This window comes from Myotis davidii, unplaced genomic scaffold (genome assembly GCF_000327345.1).
Source record: "Myotis davidii unplaced genomic scaffold, ASM32734v1 scaffold765, whole genome shotgun sequence".
In the NCBI taxonomy this organism is placed as follows: domain Eukaryota; kingdom Metazoa; phylum Chordata; class Mammalia; order Chiroptera; family Vespertilionidae; genus Myotis; species Myotis davidii.
In genome coordinates, this window is record NW_006296056.1 from 1796231 (window position 1) to 1812943 (window position 16713).

General features: G+C 54.3%; 1 protein-coding gene across 13 annotated transcripts in view; it reads left to right on the top strand.

The window, feature by feature from the left end:
* Positions 1-16713, top strand: part of MTSS1 (metastasis suppressor 1) — a 139342-nt gene that overhangs the window by 94935 nt on the left and 27694 nt on the right. For all 13 annotated transcript variants that reach the window (XM_006770969.2, XM_006770968.2, XM_006770972.2 and 10 more), the window contains one exon: positions 14753-14837. In XM_006770969.2, the coding sequence (XP_006771032.1) occupies positions 14753-14837 (85 nt within the window). The remainder of the gene's footprint in view (positions 1-14752; positions 14838-16713) is intronic.

The following is a 16713-nucleotide window of genomic DNA, read 5'->3' on the forward strand; positions in this document are numbered from 1 at the left end:
GGCCCAGCTGGTCCTCCGGGGCCAGGCCGGGGCGTGGCGGAGCAGGGCAGGCGGCCCCTCTGCCCACAGCCTCGCCACTTCCCCTGGGGTTGACTTGATGACTGAGCCGTGGTGAGGTTTAAGCCGCGCCTGGGTGGCTACTTTCCTAAGAGAAAGTGTTTGCGATCTGTTAGAGGAACGCAGTTGCTCAAGTGGGTTCAGGGCCAAGAAGAAAGGGGAGCAGGAGGAGGGACCAGAGTCGCTCTGATGATCCTGTAAAAAGTTCACATCAGCCCTAACCGGTCTGGCTCAGTGGATAGAGTCTGTCATAGATGTTTCTGACTCTATCCCTCTCCCTTCCTCTCGGTAAAAAATCAATAAAAAAATAAAAATAAAAAAAGTTCACATCACCTTGTGCGACCGGCTCTCAGGGACCAAGAGGCCAACTTGGTTTAACCCCAAAGGGTCAGCAGGCTGCTAGAACCGTGGCCCGTTTTTGTAGAAATTGGGCAGGACTGGGATTTGTAGTGGCAGCTTCTGTCCACGGAGCACTGCTGGTCTTTCCCCAACCTCTGTGGACCCACCACAAGCTTTCGATAACATCCTACAGAGCAGATTACAGTTTTAAGTCACATTGAAGTCCCTCCTCCCTCCATCTTCTCTTGGAGAAATATGATAACTGTCCATCTGGGCTTATTTTCCCAGATTTAATATAATTCCAGCACCAAGGGTGGGTGAGTTCGCTTGAGCAGCAAGGAGACTTTTCAGAGCTATTGAGTGGTTCTGGGATTCGTATTACTACTGCTTGACCCTAAGACTCGATGGGGGAACCAGTAGTGAACCCCAGTTTTCAGCCTTGGTTTTTCAAGTGGAGGGAGGAGGACGGGGCTGCCCGGCTCAGGGTCCTGCGGACACTTGGGTGGTGCCACGTGCTGCTGTCCTGCCTGCCGGGGCCTCGTGGGTAACCCTTTGGTCGTAAGAGCCCGCTTCCTGTTTGCTGTTTCTAGGTTCGAGTTTCAAATACTGTGAGATCAGAAAGCGTCCAGGCATTCATTCACTCATTCGTTTTGTGGCGGCACAGCAACTTGTGATATAAATTGAGAGGAAGAAGAGAACATCATTGATAACTGTGTTCTCATCTTAGATGAACTTGGCTAGAAAATTACCTACAAATTGGAGTGCTCTGAATCTCATTCCCAAGGGCCACTTGTCCTTGGGAATCTTAAATCTTAGCTTCTTCCGATTTCCATGTCACGGCGGTGGGTTGGGTGTGCAGTAAGGATGGAGGGGAGAGAGGGGAGGAGGGAGACAGTCTTAGAAATTGGGAAGGGTGAGTATTATAGCCCAGAAGTTTGGCACTTCTGCCGCTTCCCACGCACTCGGGTTTGTTGAGCACCTACTATGTGCAAAGATGTGCACACGTCCCATGATGTGCTGTTTTATGAGACGCCGGTGTTTCTGGGACCCAAAGAGGATTTGGCTGAGCAGGGCTGGCCGTGCCCAGGAAACTGGACGGCAGTGGCCCCTGCTGGGAGGTGTCAGTAGCTAAAAGGTGATTTGGGGGAAGAGATTCTCCTAGTAACAGGGAAGGGTCCTCTGCCTGAATAAACCGCGCCCAGTGCCAGAGGAAGGCGGCAGGAGGCGACGTGCTGAGGCGGTCGGTCTGCGTCCACCCTGGTCCCCGGGCCTCGCACGCAGACCGGCCAGCCCGCACACAGTTTCTGGCTGATAAAAGAGGTGCTTGGATGGGGCCGGGGGAGAGGAAAACCTAACTTCTTAGCCACCAAATACTTTGGTACATAATTGGCAGCAGCGAGATGCCCCCAAGAATGGTTACAAGGCTTAACTATGAACTCGGCGCTGGGTGCAAATCCTGAATTCTACTGTGTGACCTTAAACAAGTTACCTCACTTCTCTGAGCCCCCTTGTCCTCACCTGTGAAGTGAGGATAATCATACCTCAACTACAAAGATACCTACCTGGGGAATATAATGAGGTGTAAAAACTTCGAATACAGTGTGCTTGCATGTGCCTGTTAGATTGCAAGCACTCAGCAAATGGTGGCTGTTCTTAATAATTTGGAAAGCAGCAAGATTGCTTCCTGACAGGCTGAAGTCAGCACATCCTGGCACAGGTCCGGGATATACAGAAGTCCCTTAGAGGAACAGTGTGGTTCCTAGGCCAGCGGTACACGGGGTGACCTGATCGAGATGCTTGACGTAACAGGAGGTCTGCTCACCGGCAGAAGCAGAGCCGGAGGGCGCGCTCTCTGGGGTTTCATCCCGGTGAAAGAGAGGGGGGCACGCGCTCGGACTCTCATCCCTAAACCACGAACGGCCCTGCTCTGCTTCCATGTTCGTCGGCCACCTCTGCTTCATCTGACCTTCCCTGAGGGCTGCCTGGGAGATCATGCCCGGAGCTGTGGCTGGGAGCGTTTTATCTGCCCGACAGTTCCATTTCCTGTGCTGAGAAGACGTGAAGCTCCGCAGATCAGCCCACATCTGCTTTGCTGGCCCGGGTTGGCGTCCTGGAGTCTGGCTCCAGCGGGGGCATCTCTCTGTGCCCATGCGGCAGAGGCAGATGCTGGCGATGTCGGGGAGCAGATGTCGGGGAGCCAGCGGCTTTTCCCCGGTGATACCCTCGCGGTGCTTTTCAACCAGGCACCGTTCCATCGGAAACGAAGGCGGGAGGAGTCGCTGTGGGAATGCGCTTGCTCCCGCTACGGTGTTCCCCGAGTGTGAGCGTGTCCGTGTCTTATGTTCCCATGCTACCTTTCTCGCTTTGCTTTGAAAACTGCAACAAAGAAAGGGGAGCATCAGTCCGTGTGGCTGCCAGGACCCTGCAGGCCAGAATCGCATGCTTGCTGGTCTGAGCCGCCAGATGGTGGTAGGACTCTGTGCGTGTGTGTGTGTGTGTGTGTGTGTGTAATTTTGTTTCCCCTGCTTTTTTTTAAAAAAAAAATGTAGTCTTCTTAAAAAAATATAATTTTATTGATTTCAGAGAGGAAGGAAGAGGGAGAGGGAGATCAAAACATCTATGATGAAAGAGAATCATGGATCAGCTGCCTCCTGCATGCCCCCTGGGCATGCGCCCGTGATCGGAATTGAACCCGGGACCCTCCAGTCCGCAGACGCTCTATCCACTGAGCCAGACCAGCCAGGGCTTTCCTCTGCCTTTTGGAAAGTCGTGAAGTGGGGGGGCTGGGATGTGGGAGAGTGGCCGAAAGACTGCCAGCTGATCAGTTTGCAGGATCTTCCCACCCGCGTGTGGGCATGGGGGTGTCTTCCCAAAATGCCTTGCCGGCCTCCTCCGGCATTTGCTGAGCTCACCGTGTTGGCGGTCCCCGCCCGCCTGCCACATCTCAGCCACGTCAGGGGCCGAGAGCACGGTTTTGTGAACAGGAAACTCCGCGTGCTTCTCTCTTCCTGCGACATCGAAGCGGGTGTGGGGACCGCCTTGCAGCCAAAGGGAAGTTGCGCTTCCTTTGTTGGAAGCTTTAAGGGTTTATTTTTGAAACTGTTTTAAGTTTTTTTTCAATTTGTCCAATGAAACCTCAGGAGGACAAAGAGACAGATCCTCCCCATTTAATATGTGACTCCTGTTCCCCGTCGCCGTTCTCCATCCGTCAGTTTCCGTGACGATAAATCGCGTCTTTGTTGCAAGAACATGTGGGCGATGTAAATAGCTCATACAAGCATGTTTGGGTCGATGGAAGCCATTGTCAAGGCTAACATGGGGACTTGGGAGCTGCTCCGACTTCAGTGTGACCAGTGTCTCCACTGAGTGGCTAGAGGTTTCGTGGCTGGTGTAGATGGCACATGAGCTCTGTATGGTAACTTGTTATACCAGGAACCCCCCTCTCTCTCTCTCTCCCTCTCTCTCCCTCCCTCGCTCCCTCCCTCTCCCTTCCCTCCTTGTTGTTAAACAAATGTAGGGCATCCTATGATGCCGCCTTCTCCCAGTTGTCCATCTCTCTGTGCCCGAGGATAAAAATAAAGTGCTGATGAAGCCAGAAGAAACATATTTGTCAGTTTGATGTTCTTAATACCCTGCGTGCCTTCTTTGACCTTTAATGAAACGACAGTGCCCCTGATGGGAACCAGCTGCCTCGTGGATGCAGCGAAGAAAAGGCTCTGCTCCCTGAGCGGGAGAAGTGACGGCGGGCGCGGGCTCCGGAGAGGTTGGGGCCGAGCAGCGAGGACCCGTTGCCGGTCGGTCGGTGGCCTCCTGCGTTTTCTAAGCACCTCCCAGCGATGAGGTCACCCTAGAAGTACACGGCCCCCAAGTTTAGACTAGATGTCCGTTCTGCGAGGACGGGCCCGTCTCCTCCATTCACAGCGCAGTAACGACACCGTAGTCACGTTTTTTCTGTGTTTGCTGAGGATAGAAGTGCTGCCCCGTCTCTTCTCCAGCATCTCAGTGCCATGAGACCTTTTTTCTGCAGGAGGAAGGAGGTCCTTTAGTCCAGCCTGGGTTCAGTGGGAAGAGCCACTTTATGGAGCCCCCAGCGAGCCCCCCTCCGGCCGAGGCCCGGCTGGTGCCCTGCCGGTGTGCCCGGGCGGTCCTCACTGACCCATCCTGGCTCAGGTGGTCCATCTCGGGGCCTTTTGGACTTGGCTCCTGGGAACAGGTCTTTGTTAGCTGGGGCATCGTGGCTCCGCTTTCTGAGGGACAAGAACTGAGCTCCCTCCTTTCTCATTAGAACAGGCTGACCTTCAGGTGCTGCCCTGAGACGCTTTTACTCTCCCGTTTGAAACCCACGTACCTTAAAGCTCTAAAGTGAAAGCATCCTGCCCGGCCGGCGCGACTCAGTGGTGGAGCGTTGACCTGTGAGCCAGGAGGTCATGGTTCCATTCCCGGCCAGGCACCTGCCTGGGTTGTGGGCTCCGTCTCCAGTGTGGGGCGTGCGGGGTGAGGGGGGAAACAGCTAATCAATGATTCTCTCTCATCATTGACGTTTCTATCTTCCCCTCTCCCTTTCTCTCTGAAATCAATAAAAATCTTTAAAATAAATAAGATAAATAAAGAGAAGCATCCAGAAACACGCCAGTGAGGCTGCAGAAGCAGGGCGCGGTGCTGGCATGTGCTCACCGTGTGGAGCGCCGGCTGCAGGCATCCCCGGGCAGCAGATGGCCCGGCCAGGGCGGCAGCTGACGCACGCTGAGGCGGTTTCTGCGATGCAGCGCTTGGGCCGCCCTCCAGCCGGCGTCAAGGTGAAAAGACACCTGACATTTCAAGACTTCTGGCTCTCAGAGCAGGCCTTGAGAGGCAGGAGAGCCGCTCTTTCCTCGCAGCGAGCCTGCGCTGTCACACCTGCTGCACGCCGTCCACGCGGGGCCTGCGTGTCCGCCATGGCACCCAATGCCAGATGCCATAGGAGCTTTCGGGTCTTTGCTCAGAGGAGGCTGGTGGCACATGGTTCCGATACCACAGTAAATGACAGAGAGCTCTAGAACTGTGGGGATGCCTCTCAAAGCTGCTGCCATTGGCAGCTGCCTGCTGATATGAAGGCGCAGGGTACCAGGAAATCGAGGCTCATGACAGGAGGTTGACTAGGAACCTCTTGATGCTGCAGCTTTGAATACCATCAAATGACCACTCTTTTAAAAAAAACATTTTTAAATTCATTTCAGAGAGGAAGGGAGAGGGGGAGAGAGAGAGAGCAACATCAGTGCTGAGAGAGAGTCATTGATCAGCTGCCTCCTGCCTGCCCCCGTTTGGGGATCGAGCCCACATCCCTGGTATGTGCCCTGACCGGGAACCAAGCCGTGATCTCCTGGTTCACGGGTCGATCTCAACCCCTGAGCCGGCCAAATGGGCCACACGGCCACTGTTGATGCCTAACTGTTTACAGCACAGTCTTCGTGTGGGCCCTCCGCACGCTCCTCTCGGCCTCTGGCGTTCTGAGATGTTTGGGAAGGAGGAACTGTTCTGGCTTCCGGAGAAGCTGCCCCTTGTGCAGCTAACTTTCCGTCCATGTTCTCCTTCGCCAGCTCCTTGGAGATGGGCAGCATTAGATGTGGGAGAAGCGGGGGCTAGATGTGGACGGGTGCCCCAGCCCGGCCTGAGTTAATTTCCCTGGCCCCTGCCTTCCTGTAGGACTTGGCTGATTATTGCCACAGCAAAGCCCTACTTAACTAGTAATTGCCCCATCGATATAACCTGTGCTCCTTATTTTCTCCTTGAAATACGCCAGCCCTGCCTTCAGCGAGCTCACGGCTTGTGGGCTTCCCTCGGCATGTCCACACGCTCCGGCCACCTGAGTTGCAGGCTCAACCTAGAGTCTGTTGTGTGACCCCCCAAACCTGTATAACATACCATTGTATGGCCTGTCATAAAGGTATTTAACTGTAGAGTATGTAAACCTTTGGGATATGAGTGTGAAAAATCAAGATTAAGCCCTAGCTGGTTTGGCTCCATGGATAGAGCGTTGGTCCGAGGACTGAAGGGTCCCAGGTTCGATTCCGGTAAAGGGCACGTACCTAGGTTTCAGGCTCAATCCCTGGCCCTGGTCAGGGTGTGTGCAGGAGGCAACCAATTGATGTGTCTCTCTCACATCAATGTTTCTGTCTGTCTGCCCTTCCATTCTCTCTAAAAATCAAAGGAAAAATATCCTCAGGTGAAGATTAACCAAAGAACCCTCCCCCCAAAAAACCTAGAAAACAAAAATCAAGATTGGTTATTTCTACAAAACAAGTGGGATGTTTAGAACAACAAGATAGAAGCAAGTTGCTTTAAAAAGTTGCCATCAAATTCAGTGTGGATGAGGCAATTGTAAAAGATTGGGACAGTTACAAGAAAATCTAGCCGGTGCAGACTTTCACAGGAAGCCCAACTGGAAATCCTAGATGGTGCATTTTGGGTGTAATGTGTGCAACAAAGATGATTAAAACACCAGTCAACCTCATGTTTTTTAGAGTTCAGTCATTAACACTTGAGTCTAAGCGAGTTAGACCCTTCCCAAGGTCAGATAGCTGCCAATGGGGAGCTGAGCTTGTGGCCCTTCCATGCTACCCCCTTTGCGCCTGATCTTCATGCTCCCTCGGGAGACGGCCAGGAGCTTGTGCCGGCTCCCCTTAGTCCCGGTGCGAAGGCTGCTGCTAGGAACTGGCTTGCAGGTGATTGGGGTCTGCATGTCGCCCAAGTACATGTCGAGGAGGAGAGAGGATGGGCTTCAGCTGCTAAGGAGCCCCCAGGATGCTAGGAGGTCAATGGGGAGGGGACGGGTCGCCTACCTCAACAGGTGGGATTTGGTGTGGGTAAAACAGATACATTTTGGGAAATGATTCCTGATAAAAATACATCATGGGAGGACCTGCAGTCATAGTTGATATGATTGGTAGTTACATGCCTGGAACCACACACGGGCACCTCTCTTAGACCTTTTAAGCGTGTGACCGAGCCAGTGCAGTAGCAGTTTTGTGCATTTGCATGCAGCGAGGAGCGAGGAGCAAGCACCTGCTGGGTTAGGTTGGCATGGCTCTTGGTTCGTGTCCATGTCACAGTCTTCAGAGACACTCGGGGGCTGGCCGGTGCCTGGATTGAAGTCCAGCTGCTGAGGAGTCTGAGGCCGCTTTCTTCTTCCACTGCCCTGTCCCTCCAAGCTCCTCACGGTCTCGGAGTTCTTCCCAGCCACTCAGACGGCGGCCTTCTGTGCCCGAGATCCCGCCTGACGAGGGCCCCGTGGGCTCCCTTTCCTGGTGGTGTGGATGTTTCTGACATTTTGAACCTGAACAGAAGCTGCCCCTGGTTGCATGAATGTGTCCCCGAGGCTGTAGGGAGGGAGCTGGTGCCTGCTGATGTGGGGAAGGTCACCTGTGTGTTTTGGAATGAATGGTTCTGTGATGGCAAGTGGAACATTTTCCTCATTAGAGGGACAGGATTGCCTATTACCTCTCTGCCTAGGAAGCCGGGGGTGGGCATCGAACTCAATAGCTTTTCTCCGCTGCTGCGGTACGTGTGTGCGGGCAGCTGCTGTGACCACTATGCGTGTCAGGCGTGGCTTCCCAGGCCCAGCGCCGGGATCGGCGACCCCTCCTCAGGGGACAAGGACACGTGTCCCCCTTTGTGAGGCCAGTGGCTCTCCAAAAGGGCGATGTTGCACCTCGAGGACAGTTGACAGTGTCTGGAGACGTTTCCGGTCAGCATGACGTGGGTCGGGTGTGCTGCTGGCGCCCAGAGGGTAGAGGCAGGGGTGCTGCGAATCACCCCGCAATGCAGAGGACGGCCCCATGACGAAGTGACCAGGTCCAGCGTGCCAGCAGCGCCGAGGTGCCTGCCCCTTTGGACCGGCTCCTACTGGGGGTGCAGAGAGCCTGCTCCTGTCCAGTGGCCGGCTGACTCCTAATTAGCCTTCCCACAGTATCAGCCCTCAGGGCCCGAGAGGCACAGTGACTTACTGTGGCCGTGCGCTCCGACCCAGGCGCTTCCTAAGTCTCCCTTCCTCCAGCCTCCCCCCGCCCCCCGCCACAGACACTGGGCCTGACACATCAGCTTTTCTGTCCTCACTCGCCGCCTGCACATGGCGGACAGGGAGGGCCTGTCCATTAGGCCCCCGCTGTGTGGGGGGATGGAAGCCGCCTGCACAGGGGGCAGGTGGAGGGAGGGGACAGTGCCACTTGCTGGATGCCATGCCCCCCTCCTGCCCCCCGCAAAATGCTGTGGCGAGTGGCGGTCTGCAGGGCATAGCCATGTCAGACTTTGGGGGGCTCACTCTTCTTATGCCCCTCCCACCATTTGCTCCCAAAGAGGCATTACACAGTTTGTAGTTTGTGCGCAACTTTAATGGCCTCATTGTCCTTGGTTGGGAACGTCTCCAGCTTGTCATGGAGGGCGAGAGCCTTTCAGTTTCTGTAAAGTCAGGGCTGCGGTCTTAGCTCTCCCACCTCCAGGCCCTGTGGCCCTCCGCAGGTTTGTCCATGGATAACGTGGGGACCACAAGACCTACGTCGTAGGGTTGCTGCAAAGCCTGTGGTCCTGCACCATTACTAGGCACCCCCAGCCCGATGGTGAGCCCGCCAAGCCCTTGTCCTCATCACCTTTGGAATCACTCTAATCCTTGCTACATGATAGATAGATGCTTTTGGGGGTACATTGTGTTTCCCCAAAAAGATGTTTAAATTCTAACCCCTGGTACCTGTGAATGTGACCTCACTTGGACTTAAGGTCTTTGTAGATGTAATCACGCGAAGATGAGGTCATTGGGGGTGTCCCTACTTCAGTACGGCTGGGCTGTGTCGTTAGAAGAAGAGGGGAATTTGGACTCAGACATAGGGAGAGAGCGCCCTGGGAACGCCATGGCGGGGCCTGGAGCGATGCGTCTGCGAGCCCAGGAGTGCTGGTCACCACCCGAGCGAGGGCGAGGCAGGAGGGACGCTTCCTCACAGGTCTGGGGAGCGTGGCCGTGCTGACCCTGATTTCAGACTGTGTGCTCCTCTCCTGCCCCCAGGGCTGCGAGACCATCCGTTCTGGTGGTTGTCGGCCAGTTGGTTTGGAGGACTTTGTCACGCAGCCCTAGGAAGCTAACACGCTTAGGAAATGTGTTTGATGTACAAAACAGAGTCCCTGCCCCAGCAGGGGGTACACTTCGATCGGCTGGCCTCTGGACTTTTACTTCTTTCTTTCCACTGGTTGTCTCCTTTGCAGATCATCCTGTTTAGAGCGCAGACTGATTTTGTGCTACCCTTCTTTTTTTTTAAGTAAAACTTTTGCTTGTTATGGGAGGAAGTGCTTACACATACACACTGAGAAGAATGAAGAGGTTTGCCGTAAAGCATTTGTGCATCCCTCAGCAGCGGGGCTGCACTTACACTTCTCTTAGCACCGCGTGACCCCTGGTGCCAGGAGGAAGCCTGGGAGGTCATTGCCCCCTTCCTGCTTCCTCTTTGAACCGGCGAGAAACAGAACTAAGGCAAAGTGCCTTTGAAAAGAAGGAAATGTCCGTTCCTGCAAAACAGGAGCCCCTGGTCCAGGGGGAGAGCAGGCTCTGGGTGTGTTAATTTGGTGGCTCAGCAAGGTCACTGGGGACCCAGGCTCTTTCTGTCTTCGTCCACAGGAGGAGCCTCATCCGAAAGCAGGTGTCCCCGTGGCCGTAGGGATGGCCGACTGCAGCATCTGGGCACTGCTTCCTGTTCACACCCTCGGGGGTCTCTCTCAAGATCAGGGAAATTTCCCCCCAGGTCTCCCCAGAAACTCTCCATCATTTCCCATCCCTGAACCCGGGGGTGGGAAAGGGAATGGAATTAGAGCACTGTCCGAGGATGAATAGATACTGATGCTTCGCCCACAGTGCCTCCCGGACTCTCCAAATTAGCAACTTATACTCATCTTTGGCAGAAAAATGGTCCCCAAAGATGTCCACATCCTCATCCCCGAGACCTGTGAATATGGTTCCTCACACGGCAAAGGAACTGGGCAGATGTGATTCCGTTAAGGATCCTGCCTTCGGGGGATTATCCTGATAGATCCCATCACAATGTTCGCCTAAGAAGGAGAAGGAGGATCGGAGTCAGAGAGAAGATGTGAGGGCAGAAGCAGAGGCTAGGGAAGAGAGAAGATGCTGCACAGCTGGCTTTGCAGATGGAGGAAGGGGCCGCTAGCCAAGGACTGTGGGCGGCCTCCAGCCGCGGGAGAAGGCCAGGAAACGGTTTCTCCCCTGGAGCCGGGAGGAAGGGAGCCTTTCCTACATGGTGATGTTGGCCTGGTGAAACCGATTTGTCCAGAACTGTACGATAATAAATGTGTGCTTCTGTAAGCCAGTGGTAATTTCCTACAGCAGCATAGGAAATGAACACACCATTATTTCTCCAGGCTGACTCTGAATCAATAGAGGCCTCGTCTAATATAATAAGAATCTCATGTTTATTTTTATTTGTTTTGAATCTTCCATAGCGTGCCCATAGAGGGTGCACAAACATTTATGGATTAAACAAAAGGCAAACCCAGTTCCGGGTCCCGCCTCCAGGTACAGCCAACGTGGTGCTTTGCTCCTAAAATGTGATACATGCTGGTTCCTTCCCTCCGCGCGCGTGCTCGGTGCAGGGTGAGCAGAAACCAGCGCAGTCGAGTCCTCACTCACACGGTGCAGTGTGTCCTCACTCACACGGTGCAGTGTGTCCTCACTCACACGGTGCAGTGTGCCCTCACTCACACGGTGCAGTGTGCCCTCACTCACACGGTGCAGTGTGCCCTCACTCACACGGTGCAGTGTGCCCTCACTCACACGGTGCAGTGTGCCTCTCACCAGCCGTTTGATTTCCGTAAAGGTTCTCACTGGCACAGCGGCGCTCTCCCAGATGTCTGCTCTGCCTTTGTCGCCGCAGCCAGTTTCTCTGCAGCCCTTTCAACCTGCTGATTTATCTTTTAGGTTTCAGCGAGGGTCAGGAAGAACACGAGACGTGGCGAAGCGCAGCCGCAGAGGGAGCTATTTTTAGGGTGCCCCGTGCTGCCCAGATCAGCAGTCGTGCGAAGGGATGGGTCCCGGATCCGTGGAGGATGCCATCTGCCCGTGTCCTGCCCTTGCGCCCAGCTGGACAGAGGCACGCACGGCTGCTCGGGCGTTTTCTTTGTGGTTCTTTGTCTCCTCCTCTCCAAGGCGGCCTGGGCGGCAGAGGCGCAGTGGTGGGGCACACGCAGCATGTTGGAAACTGCTGGTGGTTCGGCTGGTAGTTGGGCTGGTTCTGGGAAGCCCCGGGCTTTCCTGGGGATGGTCCATAGCCGGTGGCCATCTATGGAAAATGCCTGGGAAGGGAACAGAAATAATGGAGCAGAGACATGGGAGGAGGGAACAGCTTCCAGGTGATCTTTTCCAACGGCAGAATTCCACCCTGAGGAAACGGGAGCGTGGGCGGTCAGTGAGCAGTTTCCATCACTTACCTGTCTGTGGTAGCTCAGCAAGGAGAGGAGCTCAAGCCCCTTGGTGCCAGTTGGGCAGTTTTAGGCTCAAGAACCACAGTGTGAGCCTGCTGGTGTGGCTCAGTGGTTGAGTGGCGACCTATGAACCAGGAGGTCATGGTTCGATTCCTGATTAGGGCACATGTCCAGGTTGTGGGCTCAGTTCCCAGTAGGGGGCGTACAGGAGGCAGCTGATCAATGATTCTCTCTCATCGTTGATATTTCTATCTCTCCCTTTTCCTTCTTCTCTGAAATCAATAAAAATACATATTTTTTAAAAAGAACCACAATTTGAGAGCTGGGCTGTCAAGTCCCAACACCCTTAATAGTGTGTAGGTACTGAAGTGTAGCAGCGTCCTCTAGGCTCTCAGCTCCGCCCCTTCCCATCGCCCTGTCTGTATGTACCAAGTGTGGGATGCTGAGTGGTTCTGTGCACAGACTCGCTGCTCAGCCTGCGTCAGAACCCCACTTTCTAGCAGTGCGAGCTTCAGCAAATTACATAGGGCCTCTTCCTGTCCGTGCAGGAAAAGGAATGATGATAATTCCCGCACAGCTGGGAGATTGCAAGGATTACACAGTTCGTGTGCAAAGGGCTTATCCCGGAGCACTGCACGAACTGAGCTCTGCAAATGACTCGCCTTCCCGGAACCTTACACATCACCCTGCAGCATTCAGACCACTGCATGCTATTCCCTGGTGCAGAGGTGTTGTCTGGTCTGTTTAACCCGCTCCCTGTAATGGGATTTTGTTTTCACTTTTTACTGATGTAAACAGCACTTTGGCGACTAGTCTCATAAGTAAGGATTTGCTCTCATCCTTAATTATCTCCCCAGGTTCAATTTCTCAGACTAGAATTGCTGGGTCAAGGAGGGGGTGTGTTTTTAAGGCTTTTCTTGATAGATGCTGCCAAATTTCCCCCAGAAAAGTGCTAGTTTACCAGCAGCGAGCGAGTGAGCCAATTTCCTTGCATGGCCAGGTTATTAACATTTAATCAAATGAAGGCCCACGAAACAGGAGATATTTCCCTGGGGATAAAGTGTTCCTTGCTTTTAAGCAATAAACGCTTAAGAGAACCGAGCGAAGGCAAGCTGCTGGGTGTGAAAACAGCGCCCTCTGCTGGTTTCCGCGGGTGGAGCGGCGTGAGCTGCCGTAGATGGTGCTGCTGAGATGGTGGTTGGTTACGGCCTGAGCGTGGCTGCCGGTGCCAGGAGCTGGAGGGCAACATTGTCAGACTTCTAGGCATTTAAACAGCCTCAGGTGGCATTTAGCTCTTGGTCAGGTTGATTTACAGCTGTGCTCCTTAACTGGCCGGGATATTTTTATTCCCCAAGGAACACACTTTTGGGGGCCACCGATTGGGAGGATGCTGCCGCCTTCTAGTAGAGCAGTGGTTCTCAACCTTCTGGCCCTTTAAATACAGTTCCTCATGTTGTGACCCAACCATAACGTTATTTTCGTTGCTACTTCATAACTGTAATGTTGCTACTGTTATGAATCGTCATGTAAATATCTGGTATGCAGGATGGTGTTAGGCGACCCCTGTGAAAGGGTCGTTCGACCGCCAAAGGGGTCGCGACCCACAGGTTGAGAACCACTGCAGTAGAGAGAGGCCAGGGCTTCTGCTCAACATACTTCCATGCACAGGACTGCCCCCAACCAAGAGTCGCCGGGCCCATTTGCCCACCGTGTTCAGGTGGGGAAGCCCTGTGTTAGAGAATTGCTTAGATTTCTCTTTTCAGATTTCTCTTTTCAAGCATAGACGGTTGATTCATATAATACCACCGTTATGACTCATATGTTTTTTTGTTCCGGAAACCTGTTCGTCTGGCAGGATAAAATGGAAAATAGTGGAATGTGAGCAGCACGGAGGTGTTTCCAGAGGTGGAAGGGGACAGCCAACCTGTAATAATGTCAAGAGCACTAATAAGGGGGAGATTTTTTCCCCTGATAATTTGACTTGGCTGAACCTGCCATAAATTCCTGCGGCTTCCCCTGGACAGCCTCTTCTGCTAAAAATAGTGCTTTATTTGACATTTCCCCCCGGGTTTCACAAGCCCCAGTGTTTTCATAACGTTTATAATTAATTGTGCTTTTCAGTGTCGGTGCAGAATTGCCATCTGTGGTTGCAGTTTGCTCCTCCCTCCCCCACGCCCCAGCGAATGCTGATGCAGGCCTTGTTTCCAAGCGGGGGAGGGAGGGCCTCGGGGGGGCATCTCGGAGAAGGGTGTGCCTGAAGGGGAAGCATGACAGGAATTCGGGAAGGTCACACTGTGTGGCCGTTGGCTTCCACATTTGCTGAGGGGAGAGCCTCTTGCACTGGAGTTACCCGCGCCCATTTAAACACACTCCGTCAGTTCATTCTGGTTAGCCTTGCTGTTCTCCGAAATACTTGTGTGTGTCTTGAAACAAGTAGAGTGGCCTTACTGGCCGTTCTAAAGAATGCTAACAGGGCTATTTTTGCCAGGAGAGGGGAAAATAACTACAGCTTTTTCCTAAGAGTCAGATGCTATTTTGGTCACCTTCCTTGGGAAGTGTTTTTCAAACCGTAGGTCATTGATGTATTAGTGGGCTGTTAAAATCAATGTCGGGATCACAATCAGCATTTTAAACAATCGGAATAGAAAATATCGGAGGGTACCGTATGTAGTAAAGGTAACTTCTGTTCGGTGATTATATGAAAGCTGTCACCATACATATCTATGTACACGTGTGTGTGAGCGTGAGTGTGAGCACACACGTGCACGGTGAGAAGCCTGAACGGCAGTGGCTTGGCTTTTACGACGTGATGGACACTCGCTTGTTTTTAAATCCTTTCCTTCGCCTTTAAGTGTCTCAGGGTTGGACCGGCCTCCGTCCTCAGCTTTGCTCCGTTCTCTTCCAGGCGGAACCAGGGAGATCGGCTCCGCCCTCACCCGGATGTGCATGCGGCACAGGAGCATCGAGGCCAAGCTGAGGCAGTTTTCCAGGTGAGGAGCCCAGACCCCCCCGCCCCCCGCTGCCCCCCGACCTCAAATCCTCTGCTGAGTCGGGGTTCAGGGAGTGGTGTGTTGTGGCAGGACTGGCCGTCAGCATAGCACGTGACCCTCCACAGCCCATCGCTCATCACAGCCCAGCACTCTGCTCATTGTTTGAACACGGACTCGCTGGGCACCTGCTCTGTGCCCGGCCCTGGTCAACCACAGGGTCCAGGTCCCTTCCCTCGTGGAGCCTGCGCCCCCTGTAGGGTCGGCTCTGTGTTCCTGAGTGTCTCTCCTCACCCTCTCTGTCAGGGTGAGGAGCCCCTGGCCCCCACCCCTGCAGGAGCATTTGGAAGAGGAGCTGGCCCCGGGGAGGGAGGCTGCCCTGCTGCCTGTGCCCGGCGTGCCCCCTCCTGACCCACTGCTGAGCGGAGTGGGAGCTCGGAGCCCTGCACGCTGTCCGCCTCTCGTCTGTCTTTCCCGCCTCCCGAGCGGCAGGAACGGCGGCGACTGGCACGGGGATTTAGGCTCACCCGCGTTCAGATGAGATGGGCATTCTCCCGGGCAGATCAGCACGACTCAGCAGGTCTGCCCGGGTCCGCTTTACGCGGAGCAAGTCCTGTGAGGGGCCGCAAAGGCGAGATGGCCCTGGCACTTGTCAGCATCGCCCCCTGGAGGCGACAGGACACAGCAGGAAGCACTGCGGTCCACATGCTCCCACATGCTCGGGGGCCGTGACCTGCTGTGACCCCGACTAGGACCTCGGCCCCTGTGAAGTGGGGATGGCCATTTCTGAAGGGTTTTGTGAACGTTAACGAAAGGGCCCCACGCGTATGGCAGGGAGCCTGTGGTGTAGCAGGTGGTGGGGCCTAGCTTCTTTCCCTCCCGCTCCCCACCTGGACGGCGCTCCCCGAATCGCACAGTGCCCCCCTCAGCACGTCGGTTATGTTGGTCCTGGGCCCGTATTGTGGTGCCTCACCCCGCTTTAGGGATGAGGAGGCACCCCTTCAACAGCCACTGTGTATTGAGCAGCTACTGTATGCTGGGCACCGCCTTAGGTCATGGGACCTAGTGGTGAACAGGACCACGTGCTGCTCTCACGGAGCTTACGTGCCGGACACTAAATAAACCTGCCATGGCGTCAGGCGGTGGTCCGTGGCACGAGGAGAAGTACACGGGGTGGGGGGTGGCCACTGTTGGCACAGGGTGCGTAGTTAGGGAGCGCCTCTATTCAGAAGAAAGATTTGAGCGGAGACCTGGGAAAAGTAACTGACGGCTGGAGGAAGTGAGCGAGGGAGGGAATTGCGAGGTGACCTTGATCAGAAAAGGAGGGGATGGAACCAAGAGCTTGGAGACTTTCAGGAGGCTCAGCATCAAAAAGCAGCTGAGAGCAGCTCTGGGTCATGCTCACCAATGCGGGTCACCAGCTGATGGGCATGTTCTCCTTTCTCTACAACAGCTCTGTCATGTGGGGGTGGGCCGGTTTCCCTCCCATCGCACAGATAAAAAGCTGGGCTTGGTGATTCCTCCGTGTGGGGGGCCACTCTCCACGGTGCCCATGGACTGATGTCCCTGGAGAGACGTGCACCCAGTCCTCGAGGCTGCCCACCTTCAGCCCACATTCATGACTTGAAATCCTGAATGTGCATCAGAATCACGTGGGATATACACACACACACCCACACATATGTGTATATATGTGTATCTATAATAATAAAAGCATAATATGCTAATTAGACTGGACGTCCTTCCGGACGAAGCCGGGCTGCGAGGGAAGCCCGGGTCCTGGGTGCCAGAGGGAAGCCGATGCCAGCAGCTGGGGGAAGGGAAGGCCTACTCTTGCACGAATTTCGTGCATTGGGCCTCTAGTATTTATATTTATACT